The sequence below is a fragment of the Papaver somniferum genome, chromosome 9, assembly GCF_003573695.1.
Source record: "Papaver somniferum cultivar HN1 chromosome 9, ASM357369v1, whole genome shotgun sequence".
Lineage (NCBI taxonomy): Eukaryota > Viridiplantae > Streptophyta > Magnoliopsida > Ranunculales > Papaveraceae > Papaver > Papaver somniferum.
In genome coordinates this window covers 126,915,350-126,937,639 of record NC_039366.1, presented here as the reverse complement: position 1 = coordinate 126,937,639, position 22,290 = coordinate 126,915,350, and the positions used below count along the sequence as shown (strand labels likewise).

At 36.8% G+C, this 22,290-nt stretch overlaps 5 protein-coding genes, 3 non-coding genes and 1 pseudogene across 8 annotated transcripts; all 9 read right to left on the bottom strand.

Annotated features, from left to right (window-relative positions):
* Positions 1-6,735: 6,735 nt before the first annotated feature.
* Positions 6,736-7,359, bottom strand: LOC113312567 (germin-like protein 9-3). Its single transcript, XM_026561311.1, has one exon. It carries the CDS (start codon positions 7,357-7,359, stop codon positions 6,736-6,738), a length of 624 nt encoding a protein of 207 aa, XP_026417096.1.
* Positions 7,360-11,178: 3,819 nt separating this feature from the next.
* On the bottom strand, positions 11,179-11,808 carry LOC113312566 (germin-like protein 9-3). Its single transcript, XM_026561310.1, has one exon. The coding sequence runs from the start codon at positions 11,806-11,808 to the stop codon at positions 11,179-11,181; it is 630 nt and encodes a 209-aa protein (XP_026417095.1).
* Positions 11,809-12,375: 567 nt separating this feature from the next.
* Positions 12,376-13,086, bottom strand: LOC113312565. The gene has a single exon (XM_026561309.1). The coding sequence runs from the start codon at positions 13,084-13,086 to the stop codon at positions 12,376-12,378; it is 711 nt and encodes a 236-aa protein (XP_026417094.1).
* Positions 13,087-14,256: 1,170 nt separating this feature from the next.
* On the bottom strand, positions 14,257-14,886 carry LOC113312564 (germin-like protein 9-3). Its single transcript, XM_026561308.1, has one exon. It carries the CDS (start codon positions 14,884-14,886, stop codon positions 14,257-14,259), a length of 630 nt encoding a protein of 209 aa, XP_026417093.1.
* Positions 14,887-15,505: 619 nt separating this feature from the next.
* On the bottom strand, positions 15,506-18,202 carry LOC113308005 (ubiquitin-60S ribosomal protein L40). The gene is made up of 4 exons (XM_026556476.1): positions 17,958-18,202; positions 17,758-17,860; positions 15,837-15,903; positions 15,506-15,737 (listed from the first exon to the last, which is right to left on the bottom strand). The coding sequence occupies exons 1-4, from the start codon at positions 18,145-18,147 to the stop codon at positions 15,711-15,713; spliced, it is 387 nt and encodes a 128-aa protein (XP_026412261.1). The 5' UTR covers positions 18,148-18,202; the 3' UTR covers positions 15,506-15,710.
* On the bottom strand, positions 16,114-16,187 carry LOC113314600. Its single transcript, XR_003342483.1, has one exon. It is a non-coding gene; the product is annotated as a small nucleolar RNA Z105 (small nucleolar RNA).
* LOC113314602 lies at positions 16,524-16,599 on the bottom strand (annotated as a pseudogene).
* Positions 16,895-16,967, bottom strand: LOC113314607. Its single transcript, XR_003342490.1, has one exon. It is a non-coding gene; the product is annotated as a small nucleolar RNA Z105 (small nucleolar RNA).
* LOC113314601 lies at positions 17,193-17,264 on the bottom strand. The gene has a single exon (XR_003342484.1). It is a non-coding gene; the product is annotated as a small nucleolar RNA Z105 (small nucleolar RNA).
* Positions 18,203-22,290: the final 4,088 nt, after the last annotated feature.

The window sequence follows — 22,290 nt, the reverse complement described above, 5'->3', positions numbered from 1 at the left end:
ACCCTGTGGGTTAAATACTTAAAGACTTCATTGGGATTGTGAAGCCAGACCCAACTATTTTCTTTGTAGTTGTGTGATCTGATCTTGCTGTTTCTATCGTGTTTGAGTACAATCGTAAGATTGGCTTGAGATTGATATCTCCGATAGGAAAGATAGAAAAGTAGTCTCAAACACCTTCGTCTCATCTTCTGTGATTCCACAATATCTTGTTTCGTTAATCGATTAAGATTATTGTGAGGTGATTCATATTTCTAGGTTGTTCTTCCGGAATATAAGTCCGGTATATCAATTGGTTCATGTTCACCTTGATTTGTCAAAAGACGGAACAAAAACTCGTAGGTATATCTGTGGGAGACAGATTTATCTATTCAATAGACTTTTCCGTGTGATACAAATTTGTTTATCAAGTCTTCGACTTTGGGTCGTAGCAACTCTTAGTTGTGGGTGAGATCAGCTAAGGGAATCAAGTGCGTAGTATCCTGCTGGGATCAGAGACGTAAGGAGCACAACTATACCTTGAATCAGTGTGAGATTGATTAGTCAACTACATTCCAGACCGAAGTTAGCTTTGTAGTAGGCTAGTGTCTGTAGTGGCTTAATACAGTGTGGTGCTCAAATATGGACTAGGTCCCGGGATTTTTCTGCATTTGTCGTTTCCTCGTTAACAAAACTTCTGGTGTCTGTGTTATTTCTTTTCCGCATTATATTTTGTTATATAATTGAAATATCACAGGTTGTGCGTTAAATCGATCAATTGGTAAATCCAACCTTTGGTTGTTGATTGAAATTGATTAATCCTAACATTGGTCTTTGGTACCGTTCAAGTTATCTCTCTTATATTCAATCGGGCTCGTAAATATTATTTGTTTGATTGCGGATTGAATAGAGAGATTGAGATATAACTCTTTGATATACTTTTTATTAAGATTGGGTCTGACTGTCTAGTTGATTCTCTTGAAAATATATTGGAGTTAGTCCATACATATTGTTAAGCGAAATATTGGGTGAGGTTGTTAGACCCCCGCTTTTTCAGTACTTAATATCACCGTTTCAGGAGAAACGAAATTAAAGAATCCGTCCAACGCAAACGCATTTTACAATAGCGCGTGGTTTCAACGGAATTTATAATTTCGTCTTCTACACCACGAGGTTTAAAAAACCATTTATCCATTAAACGTTTTCTATAATTACTTTTAACCAAACGACATCTTAAACCGCGTCTTAGTCTAGATGGTTTTTATAAACACGTTCAGTTATAAACGTGGTTTATAACTACATTTTTATTAGATGGTTAAAATGGTATAAGTGGAGGAGGAGTTATAAAATGCTATGTTTTCAGCAAACGTTATTAATAGCAACGTTCAGTGGAGGAGGAGTTATAAAATGCTATAAGTTGTAAAATGCGTTTACTTGAGAAGGAGTTATAAAATGCGTCTAGTTTAGACGCTTTAATATAAACGTGCAATTGAACGTCTATTGAAATTACGTTCAAGTTAGCCGCAATTATAAAATGCGTTGGAGGCTACACGCTGACAATATGTACGTTTATGAAAACGATTTCTTGAATAACGTTTGATCCACACGCTATCTTAGAGAACGTTTTACTGATAAACGTAAACATTATTGATCCACACGCTATCTTAGAGAACGTTTTACTAATAAACGCAAACTTCAACTTTTTTTTGAAGTTCCACGCAATTTAGATTAACGTTTATATCCAACGCATTTTACAACTGCGGGAAGCTATATATGAGCCTTTCCAAAGAAAGTTCTCATATACAGACACCCAATTAGAATATAGAAATATGGGACTTATAGCAGTTAGGAGTGTGCTTGTTTTTGTTGCCATATATGGCTTATAGCAACAACACTAAAGTTGCTCTAATAGATGATAACTTATCATGCTATACCCATATTATCCTAGTGCAGGGTGCAAAATGCAAATGCACCATGCAAAAGGCACACCAAGACAATGATTAACCACGGATAAATGAGAAGCAATCCAGGAGTCATAACATATTCATTTTACAATGTGCCTACTGTTACATACGCTAGACGCAGTTCAGCATGGGAGTTATGTTTTGGCTTGTACTTGTAGCTATAAAAATTGAGCTAACTCTGCAAACCAAAGACTTCTTGCTTGAGATATTGCCGTGTGAACGGGGGTAGATGATTGTGAATACTTTGTCTTTCAGTATGACAATGTAACTGTCACGAACAGACACGTATGTCTGTAGATGCATATTTCACGCTATGTCCGGTCGACCTCATTCAGTCAACAGTCATCAGTCCAGCCAAGCTAAATATTAAGAAAATGTAGAATAAGCTTGTCTGGCGGATTGAATTTAAGGTCGAAAGAGACATCAAAACCAAATTCCAAAATAGTGGTGGAACATCATTTTAGAGTAAAAACGAAGACGTGTACTTTGTAGAGTACGTACGGAATCCATTGGAGGACCATTTTTTACGATTTTTCTTCTTATGAATAGTAGATGTTACTATTGCGTGATTAAGGACATGGGTATTGGCACGGGACATTGCTAGCTATGAAGCTTATGATTCAGAATTGGATGGTTGTTTCCTTAATTAGGTGATATTTGTTGACACATTTATCTTAAGTTCAAAATCTCTAAGTTCGTTCGTAGAACATTGCTGGTACCGAAGTCTTTTTGCTAGATTAGACCGAGTGATCAGATTAAATGCCGTTCATATATTCGGATGATTAGTTGTCATGTTGCTAGATAAAGAAAATGTCAGTTAATATATAGGTGTGCAATTCTTTAAAAAATCATTAAAAATTATTTTATTTTATATAAATTTGGTAATCCACGTAGAAAATTGGTACCCATGTAATAGTGAGTACCACTAGTCTCCAAGTAGATACCCGTCTATATGTCACTATTTAGCCACGATGCTGGTGACCGCCATCATCTGCATTCGAAAATTAATAACTTTGAATAAGACTTCGGGAAACATTTCAAATCAAAAGAATAAGAACGGATGAATAACCCGAGCGAGCAGCCTCACTTTCAAATGTGTGACGATGGACTCAACAAATCTCAAGTCTTCCATACAACAACAAACACACTGACCACCTCGCAAATCACGTACAACGACGACACACATAGCAATTGGCCTAGTTTCTTAGGAAGATGAATAAAGTCGTGCGAATCCGAATATTAGTCTTTAGAACTTTAGAAGCTAGTTCTGTGAATGCGAAATGCCGTACTAAAGGACAGAGAATATGTACGACTAATTAAGTACACACCTTATTTTCTAAGAGCAACCGTAGTGGTACGAGTAAAATCAAAGACTAAAAACCAAAAAGAAGATTAAAATTTGGGTTTAGTCTATGGTGGAGAACAATGGGAAATGACCAAAATTTGGTCAAGCGTTGATTATATGTCCGCCCAAATGAAGCGGACTTTATATGTTGGCCTGGTGTTGAGGCGGACTTTATATGTTGGCCTGGTGTTGATTCACCACATGTGCCACAAGTGTGTGTGGTTTAATAAATTGGGTTATATTAATAGGCGGACCTTATAACTTCGCCTCACAGTAGGGCTTGAACTTTACAACCGTTTCATGTGAAGCGTATTTTATATGCACGCCCGGTGACAAACAAACATTATACGTCCGCTCAACTATATATAGTTTTGGTCTTAGTCGCTGACCAAATATAGTGTGGAATTTGGTCTTGGTCCAGATTTTAGTCTTTACTCCGTCCCGCTGTGTCTCGTCGCTGGACCATAATTATAGGTATGATCGTCAACTGTGGTTGCTCTAAGCATCTAGAAATTTCTAGACCATGGAGGCCAAGAAGTCAAGCATCATTTATCATGTTATCCCTCTTTTACGTAGAGCGAGATTTGTCGCTGAGACTAACTACGTCACTTTATTTTATGATTACGTCTATCTGTTAACCAGTAAAAATTGCATGTTGAGCCTTTTTCTTAGACCAACGACTATGGAATAAGTGTTTTAAACACTCATTCACTGCCAAAATCAATGAGAGTCTAACTGAAAGAGTAACTTTGTGACCATGGGAGAGCAATTATATAGACTAGGAGGCTGAAGTTTAGCGGTTTGGAGAACGGCTGAACATGTGCCTCTTAGATATATATTTTTTTTTTTTAAAATCCAATGGGCCCCGCATAAAAGAGTTTAAACAGAATAAAAAACTAAAAGATCTCTTGAATCGGCAAAACTTCAGTCGTTTTTGGAGAATTTTGGGTGAGCGGCAGATTTTTAGCCTCCTAGTAAAGATTTTCGAACACTCATTCATCTGAATGAGTACATGAATGATTTGGGGTGTATGGGTGAGAGCTCTTATCCCACAGTAGCACCTAATTTGCTCTATTTTGATCAAAGTCTTTCAAATGCAATGAGGGCTCTCCCTCCATAGCCCTTGTTATTAATAATAAAAACTTTCATACTTGTTTATTTTCTTATTCAGTTCCTAGGGGAAAATCTCGGACGATACTCTTAACTTCAAAGTTTCAAACTAGGGTCATTTTTCTGCTTTGTAATCTTTTCTGTTGCTGTTGTTTTTGGCTTTCATGTTATTGTAAGTTTAGGTCTTTCCTTGTTCCTAGCTAATGTGGATTCTTTAGGGGGTGTCCTTGCTTATAGGACAGTGATGGTTGTTTTGCTTACTTCTTATAGAGGAGGGATCCCCTCACGCTTTTATTATCACATTATCTCACACGTTAGACGTCGTTTTTGCGATTTAAAACCAAACTGTGACGGATTTGAAGCTAATATTTTGGGAATGTATTATTATCACATAACTCTACTTTATTACAGAAAATGAGTGTATTCCGAAACGTATAACACCATCATCTATTACTTTGAAAATGAGTCGTTGACAAGCTGCGGATTTCTGGTCGTCGAAATTAGGACTGGTAGATCGTGAGGTTTTATATTTCGGAATGAGCTCATTTTTGGTGGGCATATAGAACTTGGTAGGAGAAACATATCCTCAAAATATTAGTTTCAAATCGGTCACGTTTTGATTTTTATTTATAAGAATAACGTCCAACGTGTGAGACAGTGTGATAATAAAAATGTGAAGGAATCCTTTCACCTTCTTACAAGCCTTTTCTCTTCATATTTTTATTACCTCTGTTGATGAATGAAAAATCCACTAGACCTAATGCCATGTTTATTATGAAAAATGAAATAATATGTAGTTTCGACTTTTGGACACGAAAGGACCATGTACAGTTACTAAAAGTCAACCCATATGAGAAGAATCAAAGGGCAGGTCATGAAATCATGCATATGCGGTCATATTTAATAATCTATATAAACTTTTGTAGTACGGCAACATGGAGCCCATGAACTATCCAAAGTTTCAAACTAGCTTTGTCGATTATGAATGGAGTCATATATATATATATATATATATATATCAGTTGCAGGCATGAAATTTCAAAAGAAGTAGAAGACAATTGATTAGATGAGGTTGTACATGTCCCAAAATCTTTAGATGCCCCAAAAAAAATCTTTGGAAGACTTCAATTTTGTAGGCATTTCATTAATTAAGGCACCAATCATGGAAGAAAAAAAAAGGTCCATTTGTATTTTTGTCCCCTAACTGTTAAGGCGCCTAATAAGTCTTAACTCGGAAGGCATTACATGGATAAGGATCAATAGTTTGCATCTAATATCCCAGCGCGGTGGCGGAGCCGAGCATATGCACTACGGTGCTGATCATATTTAGTTGGAAATGAACTGTCAAACTGAGGCTATTTTCTTACTTCAAAGCTTAGCTTGGGACTTTGAATCAAGCATGCATGCATGCAGGAAAGAATGATCCAAATTCCAAGCTAATGGCTAGCACGTTGATAAAAATAAATTGTTTGCAAGTTACGCGACAAGTATTTCATTCACTACGTGGTTTCATTTATAAGTGTGTGATCGTATGGAGATGCATGGACTCGTCCAAGTTAGTACCCTTTGCATTGCACCATAAGTTGATTTGAGTTATTTATTGAGTGGAACTGATAGGGTACCCAACATTTTAAGTTTTTGTATCAGCAACAAAGACTAAGTAACTGAATTTTCTTGTTAATCTTTCTTGTTTGACTAGGTTTAATTTTGCTAAGCATATTCCGTACTAGTAAAATGTCCGAATTCGAGAATCCTACGAATTTGAGCAACTTCTATTGTTTTTTTATATCATTTGGAGTATTTGTTTCTCTATGATTCACAGTAGCTGTGAAATATATCTACACAAAATGGAATTACAGTGACCTCATTCAGTCAAGAATCAAGAGTCCAAACAAACCAAGCTAAACACGTCGAGGAAACTTGCTTGGAAGGATTGAACAAACTTGTTTATAGAGTTGAAAGAGACACAACACCAGAATCCAAATTAATGGTAGACCACGAATATTGTTGAGAAGAAAACGAAGAAGACGTGTACTTTGCAACGTACGTACGGAAGCCACTGGATTTTGGGGGCCAATTTTGGTGCATTACAGATAGAAGAATAATTTTCTATATAAGTTTGTACTTGAGCTAATATAGTAATGGTTGTTTGATGAGGAGTTCAAAATCTTGCTTTCACACTAGTGAAATCACCTAACATTCTAGATATCGATTGATTTTCAAGTTTCTGTTATTGGTATAACTGGTAATAATAATTTCTAGACTTTCTACAGTTAGCTAGACAAGTTCTGAACATGCATAATTCATGGTTAATGGCCCATAAATGCCATTTCTCCACGCTTATTTGGGATTTGGTGCAAGACCAGCTTTGATCTTCTGAATTGTAGCAACGTCTGTCTTGAACGACTTGGCAAGAATTTCATCATCGATATCTGTGGTGAACACACTCGTAGGAACTGACACTGTTCTAGCATTTGCACTACCGAACATAGAAACAGCGGCGGCTGATTCTGTGTCATTGTTGTATTGAAAATGAACAAGTCCTTTGGGAAAAATAAACATGTCTCCAGCTTCGAGTGTTTGGGTAAAGAGCACGTTAGTGGTGTCAATGAAACCTACATCAGGGCAACCTTGAACGACGAAAAGGAGCTCGGCAGAGTGAGGATGGGTGTGAGGAGGGTTAACCGAACCGGCAGGGTAATCAAGAATAGCCATGGAAACACTCTGTCCATTCAAGGCAGGGAATTCTTTCATGCCAGCTTTTGTCAACCTGAAGGTGGGTGGGGGATGAGTTCCATACAAATTTCGTATTCCGGTGTATGTGAATGAAGACCCGTCAAGGGTTGCATTTGCCGGGATAATAAAATCAGTTATGATATCAGGATCACCTGCTTGGGCTATTGGAGAGCTGAGAAAGCCAAGAACTAAGCAGATCATGACATACATAACCAAAGTTGAAGCCATAGGTTGATATTCAAGCAAGGTTGGTTGTAGGTTGTGTGGAAATGGTTGTTTTCGCTGGAGCCTTTAATTTTTATTAGCTGTGCTTTATAGTGCGAAAACGTTGGCCGGCTATATATGGATAAAGATCTTTAGATGGAAAACTCGAATGGTTAGAGCGTCCACAGTGGTGCGAGCATAACTAAAGACCAAAGACTAAAAAAAAAGATCAAATTTGGGTTTAGTCAGTCCTGTGGCGTAGCGGGTGACGAGTAAATTTGGTCGCGCGTTGATATAAAGTCCGCTTCATCGTCCAGCGTAGATAAAGATTACGCCTGGCATGGGGCATTGATAAAGATAACGCCTGATATGGGGCGTTGATAAAGATAACGCCTGTATGGGGCGTGAACTATAGCAACGCCTGGTGTGTGGGACGGAGATTATACGTTCGCCCGGGTTCAAAAAAAAAAAAAAAATGGGGCGTTGATAAAGACAACGCCCCAAGTAAAGTTTTCAAAACTTTTCAAATTTGGGATCATGACTATATCAACGCCTGGGTGTCCGGCGTTAACTTTACGTACGCCCCATCCAGGCGGACATTATACCAACGCCCCATGCCAGGCGTTGATTATACCAACGCCCCATTCAGGCGGACATTATACCAACGCCCCATCCAGGCGGACATTATACCAACGCCCTGCATCAGGCGTTAACTTTACGAACGCGCGGCTACAGGCGGACATTATACCAACGCCCATCGGGTAGGCGGACATTATATAAACACCCGACTATATTTGGATTTGGTCTTAATCGCCGACCAAATTTGGTCCGAGTTTTACTCTTTGATCAAATTTTGATTGATGGTCCGTCCCACTACGCCAGCCCACTCGACACCAAATTTGGGTTTAGTCGTCCACTACAGTTGCTCTTAGCAGTGTAGAATGCGTGAAGTAACTATCCATAACCTGATATAAAGCTACCAACCTAAAATTATGTATTGTTAATCATATAAGACATGCGCAAACACTGCATTAGTAAAAAAATTATCATCTAATAAGGAGGCTCCCAAATTGCATGAATGCTGCTGCTTTTACTTACTCCCGATTTGCACAATTTCTGTTGCATATACGACTCCAACTTGTAAAAACAATACAGTATAAGTTACTAGCCGGACTTCCTCAATTTTCCCTGACTCTATTATTTTAGTATCTTTTTCTCCCAAGTGTTTCAACGATACCAAGGTGTTTTTGTGAGGGAATACTTACGGAATTCCATCACTTTTGGTCAAAACTTGACTAGTTTTGCAATAAATAAAAAAACAGGCCTAGTTTTGAAAAGCACAAAAAAACATGCCTATTTTTGTAAAAAGCCCATTTTTATCTTGTTTTACTATGAAATAAATTCTGAAATTTCAATTAAAATTCTTCTGGTTTGGTCTTGTAAGTTTTTCCTCTTGGCCTGCAACACGCAAGATGTGAAATATGCGCCCGTGAGTGCATCTTGAAATTTTCATACCAATACAATCAAATAAGTACACAAAACAACTAATGATGGAAAATTAGCACCGTTAGCTGTAACTAAAAAGACCTAATAGTCCTTTGAATCGCTGATTTAATTACGTATTACTGATTTAACTCGGGTAAATCATCATGGACTCTGTACACATGGACTCGGGTATGCTAGGTAGATTTTGTACACGTCACCAACTTCATATCCACATCAGCAACAGCGACACAGCTCAACCTTCCCTGATCCATTAATCATAACCATGAGAACTGTTGGCAACCACCACCCAATACCTGTTTGATATCAACAACATGACCACAGAAATTAAGCCTCAAAGCCATCTTCATCTAGCACACAGACTCGATCCAAATCCAATTTCCGGCAGCTTCACATACACTAACCCAAAACACCAGCGACTATCATGCTGCACAATCATCAATTCATGCCTGCAGCACCAGACCAAGGCATACAACCACCATTTTTCCTGTCTTAAATCACCACCAAGATTAACCACAAACATCTTCTACTGCAATTACAACCTGCAGTTCCACACAAACCATTCTGCACGTTCCCAGACTTTGTAAACTCAGTTTCAAAACCATGTCTTAGCTAACCACAACTCAAATCCCAGTTATAACACTCAGGTTATATATTCCATTTCTTCCTTGCTTGCAGAACCATCACATGAAACCATTGCATTTGTTCAAACAATTGCATTTATTCAAATATAACTATCATTTTTATTCTACGTTAACTATCGACTGGTGGAGCTGAGTAAGTGGTTGGCATCAACAAAACATAAAGTATGAATTAAGAAGAAATGCAGTAGGGAACATCAAATGCGAATGAGCAAGTATCAACACAATTTCAGTATTTCTTTACCTTGGAGAGTTCAAGTGGGCTACATATCACATATCATCCTTGTATGGCTCCCGAACAAAGCTCAAGAGAAGCCACTCCTAAAATGGATTTATGACTGCACTTCCAATCCTTGGTACACAGTCAAATTGATTCATGGGGACAACACAGTCTTCAATCTCTACCAGCTGCAACAGCTCAACCAACTATCACCACTTCACATTCAATCAGCCAACTCAAATTGAGCACAAAATATCAACAGACTGTTGCTTCTTCTTCTTACAAATTTTTCCGTCCATTTCTCCGTTATTGTAATTTCATTTCTCAATTGAGATCAAGAACTCAATTTCATTTTTCAGCCAACATAATGTTGCCTTCGCTGCTGTCAATTTCCTCTTGTACAATAAGAACCCTCAAATTGGCTTGAATCTCAACGCCAAATAATTAAACATCACAGATCGAGCTCAACATCATCCATATACTGTCTCAGGAACTTCAGACTAGACGGTTGACAGTCGAAATGGGTACATAAGAAGATTAAACTTATCCAATCGATTGACATCAACAACTCCATCTTCTCATCACAATCAAACCGTTGAATCTCCGAAAATCATTTCAATTTCATCACGACTGCAGATAACCACACAACCCTAATTTCTTTGTAACATCTCCAACTAGATTCAGTTTGCAAATTCGACTGAAGCCCAACTCAAATCCACCATCAACTGCTTGTATTTCATCACCATCTCTCAAATCAACTGCAACTCATCCCTTCCTCAGCTCGCACCCACAATCAAAACCCCTTTCTTAGCTCGTCTTAAACATCCGCCACCCTTTCTGCAGCTACCACTATCTTTCTCTGAAATCATCTCAAATCCTAGCTTCTCTACGTTAACAATCAATCAAAAAATTGAAATTGATTTAGATGAACTCGAGAGAACCCGAGAGAAGAAGGAAGAAGAAAATAAGGATCGGTCCATCTCTCTTCTGCTATTAGAGGGCATCTAAGTATCTAGACCGTCCAATTTCTCTGCGATCTGGATATCTCAGATTACTGGTTCAGAGATACACATGTAGAGTTAATTCCTATGGATGTCCATCATAGCCATCCAATTAGGTTTTGAGATGGACAAACGTGGGCGAGATTTACACGCGTACAAAAAGGGTAATTTAGTAATCTTAATACTTTCACGAGATCTCTATACAATATTTTGGCGAGATATTGACGAGTCAACGTGATAAATTGACCGAGATAGTTAAAGTGGATGGAATCCGTTTAACTTGTCTAGTCTAGCAATAAATAAAAAAATAACGTTATAAACGAAAGTGAGGGTCCAAGACATGCCTATTTCTGCGTATAATCGGATAAAAATCCAATGATAAAGTAAAATGGGTTGACACTCAACTTATTGCGTTAAAGAATGTGAATAGCACACATGAACAAGACACAGTGACATACATATCATTGGAAGGACACATTTAAGCTTTGGGATTGGGTGCAAGACCAGCTTTAATCTTTTGAATGGTAGCAACGTCTGTCTTGAACGACTCAGCAAGAATTTCATCATCGATACCTGTGGCGAACACACTCATAGGAACTGACACCGTTCCAGCATTTGCACTACCGAATGCAGAAACAGCAGTGGCTGATTCCGTGGCATTCTTGTTGTATTGAAAATGAACCAGTCCTTTAGGAAAAATAAACATGTCTCCACTTTGAAGCGTTTGGGTAAAGAGCATGTTAGTGGTGTCAATGAAACCCACATCAAGGCTACCATCAACGACAAAAAGGAGCTCGGCAGAGCGAGGATGGGTGTGAGGAGGATTAACTGAACCAGCAGGGTAATCAAGAATAGCCATGGAAACACTTTGTCCATTCAAGGCAGGAAATTCTTTCATGCCAATTTTTGTCACCCTGAATGTGGGAGGAGGATCAGATGCGTACAAATTTCGTATTCCAGTGAAGGTGAATGATGAACCAACAAGGGTTGCATATTCTGGGATAACAAAATCAGTGATAATATCAGGATCACCTGCTTGGGCTATTGGTGAGCTGAGAAAGCCAAAGACTAAACAGATCATGACATACATAACAAAAGTTGAAGCCATAGTTGATTGATATTCAAGGAATGATAGTTACAAGTTGTATTGAAATGGTGGTTTTCACTGGAGCATTAAATTTCGGTCTTTATAGTGCAAAAACGTTGGCCGGCTGGCTATGGATAAAGCTCTTTAGGTTTATCTGTCATTCCTGTTTTTTTGTTCCATGCAGTTGTTTGGACTGAGAATTCAAGAGAATCAGACAGGTAAGCAAATATCAGTATTGAGCACAATGGACAAGAGTGTTAATGGTAGCTGCAATAATAATAACGATGATGGTTATACTAAGCCTAATCAGCTCTGGACTCCTACAAGTCATTTTGAAGGTTTTTGTTTGATTTTGTACGTTCACTATTTTGTATATGCGTACATTGGCCATCCATATAATGAAAGAAGACACGTAGCTGTCGTTCTCAAATGCTAAAACTAAAACTTGAGAAAATCAAACATTTTACTTGACAAAAATCTTATATAGTTGTATGCAACTCAGAGAGAAAGAACAAAGTCATATGAAGATAAATGACAGAGTAAATAAAAACCAATCCCATGATATAAAACGGTCTAACAGTACGTAATCTACCTTGACTTCATTATTTCTGTATCTTCTTCTCCTAATTCTTCCAACGAAAGTAGAGTGTTCCTGTGAGGGAATACTCGACGAAAGCCTTCCCTGAAAAATGCAAGCGTTTTCGAGGTTGATGTTTTTGGATCGTAAAGGTTGAGATTGTTAGAACTGTAAGTTAAAATCCCCCCACTCCTCGTAAAGTCTAAGATTTCTTCCGCAGGAAGTTTAAACTCTTTGGTCACATCTTGCTGTTTCATGTCATCATTATCATTCTTCTTTTTATATAGCCATACGTCATGAGATGCTGCTGAGTCGTCTGAATAGGAATATCTCATGGTATGGAACAAAAACCCACCTAAAACCCCTATTTTATCATCCATCAGATAACCGCCTTGTGGTGGAAGTCGAATATGTAAGTAAAATCTTTCCTCAGCCAAATAGAAGACAAGAATTTCCCTTCCATCGTGCACCCAATAAAGAGCTCCATTCACAAAGACACCTAGTCTGCCGTTAATATCAGTATCACACTGACCTGCATGTATAAACATTCCAACACTTCTCCATCCAATGTTGTCGCTACCAAGAGTATATACCATAACCTCTATAAAGTTGCTTGACTTACACAATGCGACAACTTTGTACTCATTGGTCAAAGGAATGTAACCAAATCCGTATCCGAAATTATGTGTAGGTTCGGGAAGAATAACGTACTCTTTTGTCATGGAGTTACAAATGCAAAAACCAATTTTCCAACAATGAAGACAGATAGTAATGTTGGGTGTCGTCTGATCATTATATTCAATATAGTAAAGTTGTTGATTTGTAGCCAAGGCAAGGAAACTTAACTTACATGAATTAACAGAATGGTTAAGACGATTAAAGTGCGTCTGAGAGAACAATGGATGCTGAATGAGATTTCTCCATGTCTTGGATATCGACTTGCAAGCTAGAACTGATTTCGGTAGGTAAACGAGTGAATATATCCCATATGATCTCTGTTGGGATATCGTTGAAATTATCCATCAAAACCCCTTGCTGTGTTTTTGTTTTTTCTAGCGAAAGCATGGTTTATAGAGGAATAGTGAATACTCCCTTCGTTACTTTTTAATAGGTCAGTTTCTTTTTTTGAGAAAAATAAGGAAATTAAGAGAACTAATTATTGAAAGTGGTGCTCTAGACACTTGTCAACAAAAAGAATGAAGTGAAATGGTCCCCATGACACTTGTCAGCCAAAGAAATAAACGAAATGGTCCACATAACACTTGTCATCAAAAGTAGTTAAAAGAAAAGTGGTCCCAGAAAATTAAAGTAACATTTGACTTTCCTAATTAGGAAACTAGCCTATTCTTTTGAAATATTTATTTATAGAAACTGACCTATTAAAAAGTAACGGAGGGAGTATTAAAGTTGGCGGAGTACCAATATATTCAGACCAACTAACTTTTACTTATATAAGAAAGAAAAAAAAAAGAAAAAAGAAAACTTCCTAACGCAGGAGATCACTAAAATAACTTGGAATTTTGTATTTCCTAAAACAGCGCAATCCGAGTCTGATTTTTATGCACACACTCTAACGAGTGTTCAAGGACGAGATTCTTAGCATGCGGGAATCAGCCGTTAGCGACATGCATAATCTAGTAGTGATATCAAGGATCTGATCAATAGAAGAATATACCTTAACCAAACAAACTCACAGTTGCTTTCTTTGGATTACTTTAACCAAACCAGAAGAATTTTAGTTGAAAATTCATAATTTATTTCATAGTAAAACAAGTGATAAAACCAATGACAAATTAATTAAAATGGGTAGACACTCAAACTTATTGGGTTTAACATCAACGGGATGTAGTGACATGCATAATGTCCTAATCCTAATCATCGAAAGGACACATTTAAGCTTTGGGATTTGGTGCAAGACCAGCTTTAATCTTTTGAATGGTAGCAGCGTCTGTCTTGAACGACTCAGCAAGAATTGCATCATCGATACCTGTGGCGAACACACTCATAGGAACTGACACTGTTCCAGCATTTGCACTACCGAATGCAGAAACAGCGGCAGCTGGTTCTGTGGCATTCTTGTTGTATTGAAAATGAACAAGACCTTTGGGAAAAATAAACATGTCTCCAGGTTGGAGTGTTTGGGTAAAGAGCATGTTAGTGGTGTCAATGAAACCTACATCGAGGCTACCTTCAACGACAAAAAGGAGCTCGGCAGAGCGAGGATGGGTGTGAGGAGGGTTAACTGAACCGGCAGGGTAATCAAGAATAGCCATGGAAACACTTTGTCCATTCAAGGCAGGGAATTCTTTCATGCCAATTTTTGTCACCCTGAAGGTGGGTGGGGGATCAGTTGCATACAAATTTCGTATTCCAGTGAAGGTGAATGATGACCCATCAAGGGTTGCATTTGCGGGGATAACAAAATCAGTGACTATATCAGGATCACCTGCTTGAGCTATTGGAGAGCTGAGAAAGCCAAAAACTAAACAGATCATGACATACATAACCAAAGTTGCAGCCATGGTTGATTGAACTATGAACTTCAAGGAATGTTAGTTAAGAGTTGCATGGAATTGATGGTTTTGGCTTGAGCGTTTAATTCTGGTCAGTTGTATTTATAGCTCGAGAATGTTAGCCGGCTGTTACAGATTTTTTTAGGTTCTTTCCTTGTATTATTTGTTCCATGCGGTTGTTCGGACTGAGGATTCAAGAGAATCGGGTAGGTACAATGGAATTTCTCGATTAAGAAACTTGATTTGGACGAATTTCTCGATTAAGAAACTTGATTTGGACCTCAAATTTCTCGATTAAGAAACTTGATTTGGACGAATTTACACGGTTACTAAATCTTAATCATTTCCTTCAAGTTTCAACCAAACCGTTACAGGCCTCATATCTACACCTACTAGAGGGAGAATCTCGCATCACAATTTTTGATTCTAGGTTTGGGGTATTTGGGCAACTGATAAATCCATAGGTACAGAATAACCGGCAGAGGGGAGTTCACCAACAAAGGCCCTACTCATCTGGGCTACCTAACAAGGTTGTTCAAGGTAAAGCCCCAAAATTGGTCAGCTTAGCAGGCCTGTCAGTCGGGCAATTCGTTTGCTAGTTTGCAAACATTCAGGATTCAAAATGAGATAAACCAAAAACTAATCAAAAGCTGACTTAAGAAATTCAAACATACTTCAAACAAAATTTTATAGGTGAATGTGATATAGGGGAAGAACATAGTCAACTGAAGATAACAATAAAGTCAGGTTCCAAAACTAAACAAACTTAGGAGATTTGAGACAACACAAAATGCACTTCTACCACCTCCCACAACAGCTTGCAACACCAGTGCTCATTTGATCTTCTTCTTGGGCCTCAACTGCAATGAAAAAGAAACAAACAGATTCAATAAATAGTCCCATGTCCAGGCTAAAACCAAATATGTAACCTTCAACTTTCATCATAACAACTAAATTACCTGGTTGCTGTGACCACACTTCTTCTTTCTACAGTTCACGGCTCTTGGATGAAGGCGAGCATAGCATCTACAGGCAGTACAGTTAGGTTAGATAACCATCGGAAAGTAGTCCAAGTGACAAAGTAACCAAATCAAAAACCAAGATGACCATATTTTCCAACACAGAACAAGATATCCATGAAATTGCTTAAGCTACAAGATAAATGGTTCTAAAGCTACCACATATGAGTGCAGATGTGGGGAAATTGTGAATCTTTATTGTAGAGATAGATAGCGTTCAGAATGAGTAGGAGGTTATTTATCCATTCATATAATTTAGTCGGATTAAAATACTTTTCATCATCACAACGCTTCAATCTCAATACATAAGAAGATTCTTAAAAATAAATCAAAAAAGAAAAAAACAGAGAAAAACAAATCTGATTAAATCAAAAAAAAAAAAATCACCATAACAGAGATTTTTAGGCCAATTTATAAAACTAGGGACCGAAGTTCCACAATTTTAACCTCTTTCATACCAAGAAATACAGTGCCAAAAAAGTCAAGTTTCTAACTAACAAGAACCATCAATGGATAGCACGATACAAGCCTTAAGTACTACTCAAATGCAGTAGTACACTTGCTTCCTCGCACGAACCACAAGTGCAGAATTCGGAAAATTGTGAATCTTCATTGTAGAGATAGCGTTCAGAATGAGTAGGAGGTTATTTATCCATTCATATAAAATTTAGTCGGACTAAAATAATTTTCATCATCACAACGCTTAAATCTCAATTCATAAGAAGATTCTTTAGATGAATCAAAAAAACAAACAAAAATCAAACAAAATAAATAGTCACCAGAACTACTTAAGCCAATTTATAAAACTAAGACTTAAAAACTACAGGACCTCTTTTATACCAAGAAATACATTGCCAAAGAAGTCAAGTTTCTACTAACAAGAACCATCAATAGGATACCACAAAACAAGCCTACGTACTACCTAAACGCAGTCATACACTTGCTTCCTCATAAGAACTATAAGTGCAGTGAATCTTCTTAGTAGAAACAGATGGCATTCAGAATGAGTAGGAGGTTATTTATCCATTCATATAATTTAGTCAGCTTAAAATACTTTCATCATCACTAAGCTTCAATCTCAATTCATAAGATGTGTCTTAAAGATAAATCAAAACAGAAAAAAACAGAGAAAAACAAATCTGCTTAATTTTAAAAAAAAAAAAATCTCCAGAACAAAAAAATTCTTAGGCCAATTTATAAAACTAGGACTCATGTTCATAGCACCAAAGAAGTCTAGTTTCTAACTAACAAGAACCATCAATGGGATGTACAACTCAAATGCAGTCGTAATAGCGTTCAGAATGAGTAGGAGGTTATTCATCCATTCATATACTTTAGTCGGATCCAGAACTTTCATCATCACAACACTTTAATCTCAATTCAAAAGAAGATTCTTTAAAATAAATCTAAAAAGGGAAGAAAAATAACAGTAAAAATTAAATCGATTAAATAAAAAATCATCAGAGCAAAATGATTCTTAGGCCAAATTATGAGGTCCAACGTGACAAAAATTCCAAAAGGATTAGGCTCTTCCATACAGAGAAATACAATACAAAAGAAGTACAATTTTCTAACTAACAAAAACTATGGGATAACACAAAACAAGTCTCGTTATTACTACTAAAATGCAGGCAAACTGTCAATGATTCTTATGAACCAGAGGAAATTCTTCATACTATGAATTTTTGACCAACACTTGCTGAGTAACCTTTAGTCTCCAACTACCCACACACACATGAACGAAACAGCACACAACATGACATAAATCTGTACACACAATACCTCTTAAGTGATAAAACTACTGAAAATAAAGCAAATAAAAATCAATTGATAGTAAATATGAAAATAGGAGCCAACTTACTTCCTGCAAATCATCTTATCTTGATTGTATTTCCTAGCCAAAGCCATCAAAGAAGGCTCAATAATACCTCCACGAAGCCTCAAAACCAAATGAAGTGTAGATTCTGCCAACAAAATCATTCCAAAACCCCATAAATAACTCATCAAAATACATAACACAATGAAAATCAAAAGAAAAACAAGTAAAACTGAAGAACTAACCCTTCTGGATGTTGTAATCAGCCAAGGTACGGCCATCTTCAAGTTGTTTTCCAGCGAAGATCAATCTCTGCTGATCTGGAGGAATTCCTTCCTTATCTTGGATCTTAGCCTTGACATTATCGATGGTATCACTGCTCTCAACCTCAAGGGTGATTGTTTTCCCAGTTAGGGTTTTCACGAAGATCTGCATTTTTTTTCTTCTCTCTATCTCTTCGCCTCTCTAAAATCTTTTAGTTTGGTTTCATCCTTTAGATTTATAGTCGAATTTTAGGGTTTTGTCATGGAGGCGGCTCATGTGGTTAGTTTTGTGAACCGGTGGTTAGTATTACCCGATCAATAAAGGCACACGATCGAACGAGCAAAAGTCAATCTTTGGACCGCATTGGACCAGTAATACAAAATGCACTCTTCGACAATCCAGGGCTAGGGAAATAAGTTGAAAAAAAAAGAAAAAAAAAAGAAACAATCTTAAATTCTTTTGCTAGAAAAAATGAATTTTATTGAGAAAAATAAGATTACATCATAGTAGAATTAAGAAATTCATGGATATTTTTCATCCATTCTCATGAGGTCTTAGGCCTTCTACTGAAATTTGTTGCCTGATCAGCAAGTACAATGTGATTCCTACGTAAAAATTCAAATTTGACAAAATTAAATCAGAGAATGATTGTTTTACAGTCTTCTAAGACTGAATTATTATACCAAAGTAGTTGGTTATTATTGTTATTAAGAGAATCAATGATTAGTTTAGCATCACTGATGAAACAAACTTTTTCCATTCCTTTCGCCTTTGCCCACAAAACAGCTTCCAGAAGAGCAAGACTTTCATCTTACTCTGAATTCCTCACGGGACCCTACTTTAAGTTTGCATCCAGGGAATGAATTTGTAGTGTCATGCATAACCAGACCAGTTCCTGATAAATTAGAATTTTTATCAAAAGCAGCATCACTAAAAATTATGGAACAATCATTTGGTAATGAACTAATGACTTTGGTGAGACTTTTTTCTGTTACAGGTACTGGATTACTAGATTCCTGAGAGTTTGTACTACTCAAATACAACTTTGTGTCATTAACTAGTTTAAGTGTCTGTCTTGCTGTGACATGATGATTTAGTGTTTTCCCCTGGAAGATGCAAGAGCGTCTGTCATTTCATATGCTCTAGGAAATTGAAAAGACTGCACCTGCATTTTCTTTCATATTATTATCTGTAATCCACTTGATTATCCAATCTTGGATGTTGATATTTAAGATATTATCCTTCTCAATGAGATCTGCAAAAGAAGTTAGGGACCAAACAACTTTTGAAAAGTGTTGTGCAAAATAATATGCTCAGGCTTTCAATAAGACCTGAATTACACATAGTACAAGAAGAATCATGATCATTAGTAAACCGGTGAATAATAGATTTAGCTGGGAGAATATTCTCATGACACTTCCATGCAAAAATATGTACTTTATGCAATATGGGCAAACTCCATAGGACTTATACATAGGATTGCTGCTTTGAGGATTATTAATATAAGTGTTTTGACCAGAAATAAGTTTGTAATCAGACTTAACTGAAAACATGCCATTCCTAGTATGTGGCCAAATAAGTCTATCACACCCCAAGAAAGGATTCCTAGAGTTCAAAATATTGTTGGCATTATGTGGTGTGAAAAAATCTCTAACCATCTCAGATTTCCAAGATTTAGTGTCTCTATCAATAAAGGTTGAAACAGTGAAATTAGGATTATGATTGGCTACAAACTTGGGTTCAGTAGAATTCGGAGTCTAGTTCTCTAAAGGCAAGGAAAATGTCCCCATTCTTGACCTCACATAGGGAGTTCTGAAGGATTTCCTATAGACCACGACTTATGCTCCTCCAAGTCCTAGAGCGGTCAACTTTCTTGGTACAATGTAAATGACTGCAATTTTTAAAGTACTTACATCTAAGGATAACTACCCATAGGTCATCAGGTTTATGAATCAAAGTTGTTTATGAGTACAGATATTTGGCCAGCCCTTTAAGTAGATACCCCCTCGACTAGACTTACCCCACCATAAGTCCCTTTTAGAGGACTCCATATTGTTGATAATAGTATCAGGAATGGTGAAAGTGTTCACATGATAAATATGTGATGTTTTTAAAACATTTTGAACCATAATAGACCTACATGCCTGATTAAAATGTTTTCCTTTCCATTTGGCCACTCTTTTATCAAAATGCTCATTTAGATGGTTAAAAGAATCTGTTCTAAACCTATAAATAAAAATAGGAATACCTAGATACTTCTCATCTAAAGTAATTTCTTAACTTGTAGGCCTTTTATAAGAGAAACTGCATGATCAGGATGGACATTATTACTAAAGAAACAACCTGATTTATGATGGTTAATCACTTGACCTAAAGCAAGACTAAAATCCTTGATTAAACTCAGTAGATTAGCAGCTTCAGCATGAGAAGCTTTAGCAAAAATGAGGCAATCATCAGCAAAAAGCAGATGGTTGATACTCAGGGCTTCTTTGGTAACTTTTAAACTATGAATGAGTTGATTTTTTCTAGCATGAATGAGGTATCTTGAAAAATATTTCATTTCCAATATGAACAGGTATGGAGACAATGGGTCGCCTTGCGTCAGACCCCTTGTTGGCATGTAATACTTGAATGGAGAACCATTTAACATAACCGAAATGTTAGTGGTACTAATGCATTGATGAACTAGATCACACCAGTGGTATGAGAAACCAAAAGCTCTAAGAATGTATCTAAGGAAACACCATTACACTCTATCAAAGGCCTTAGACATGGCAAATTTAAGGCCCATGACACCCCATTTATCTTTTTTTCTTTTCCTGTTCATAGTGTGGACAAGTTCATGAGCAATAATGACATTATCATGGATATGTCTGCCAGGAACATATGCTACCTGAAAAAAGACTAATCATTTTACTTAATATGGCTTCATTATATTCACCATTTTCTTGGAAATAATTTTATAATTAGAATTGCACAAAGAAATGGGTATAAACTCAGATGGACCACAAGGATTATTATTTTTAGGGATCAGAGTTAGAAAAGTGTGGTTCATCTCCTTTAAAAGGTGCTTGGAATCAAAGAAACAATTGACAGTTTTCCAAACATCATCTATTAGGAGGTCAATATTCTCTTTGTAAAACCCAGGTGGAAAACCATCAGGCCATGGGGCAGTCCAGGGAGTCATTTGGTTAATAATATCAATAATTTCCTTCTTAATTACTGGTCTAAGCAAGTTATCACTATTAGAAATGCAAGGGTCTATATAATTGAGAATTTCATGATTTCTAAAGGGATTTAAAGTAGTCCCTATAGAGCTGAAATGATTAACTAAAAGGATTTTAAGATTAGCTTTGTCATTAACCCACTGCCCATCGTCCAATTTGAGTGCACTAATGTGATTAATATGCTTCCTCCTATTGGCATAATTGTGATAAAAACAGTATTTCTATCAAAGGATTTGTAGAACTCTTGTCTAGATTTTTGAGCATAAAAGTCTTCTTGAACTTTTTGCCAATGTTATAGGTCAAACTCTACTTGTTTAATCAATTCCACATTGCTAGAATAATGAGAAAGATTATTAAGATCATGGAGTTGAGCATTAAGAGTTCTACTTTATTATCAATATTTCCAAAGTGTTGGATATTCCATAGTTTGAGTTCATGTTTGACAAATCTCAGCCTATTAGTTAACTAGAATGGGAAGGATCCTCTAACATCTTTAGAGTAAGCATTATTAATGACATCTCTAACAGATGGATCTCTACTCCAACATTTGAAATACCTATAGGGATTACTACCTTGATAAGACATAGGATTGGTCTCCAAGATAATATGTATATGGTTGTCAAGGATACGATGTCGACATCAACAATTGTCAAGGATATTGTGTCGACATCATGTATAGCTGCAAGTATCCGACCACATAAGGAAATATAGTTCAGAATAGGAAACAATATTACACGATCATTATTGATTGTATATTTTATATTCATGTGATTATATATTCATTCTATTTCCTGTAACCTGTGTAATATAAATAGAGAAGTTGTTTTCTCTCCCAAGTATCCAAGGGAGAACAATGATACATGTTTCTTTACCTTGTTATGGTATCGAGATAGCTTAGGGTTATCAATCTTGGGATCACGTTTGTTTCCTTTTTATCTTAATTTTTCTTTTTCAATTCAGTCCAATGGCTTTATCCTCCTTCAACTTCAATCACGTTTTAACCCTCAAGTTGGAAAATACCAATCATCTGCTATGGAAGTCACAGATTATGGCATTTGTTTGTGGTCATGACTACACGGGTTTTCTC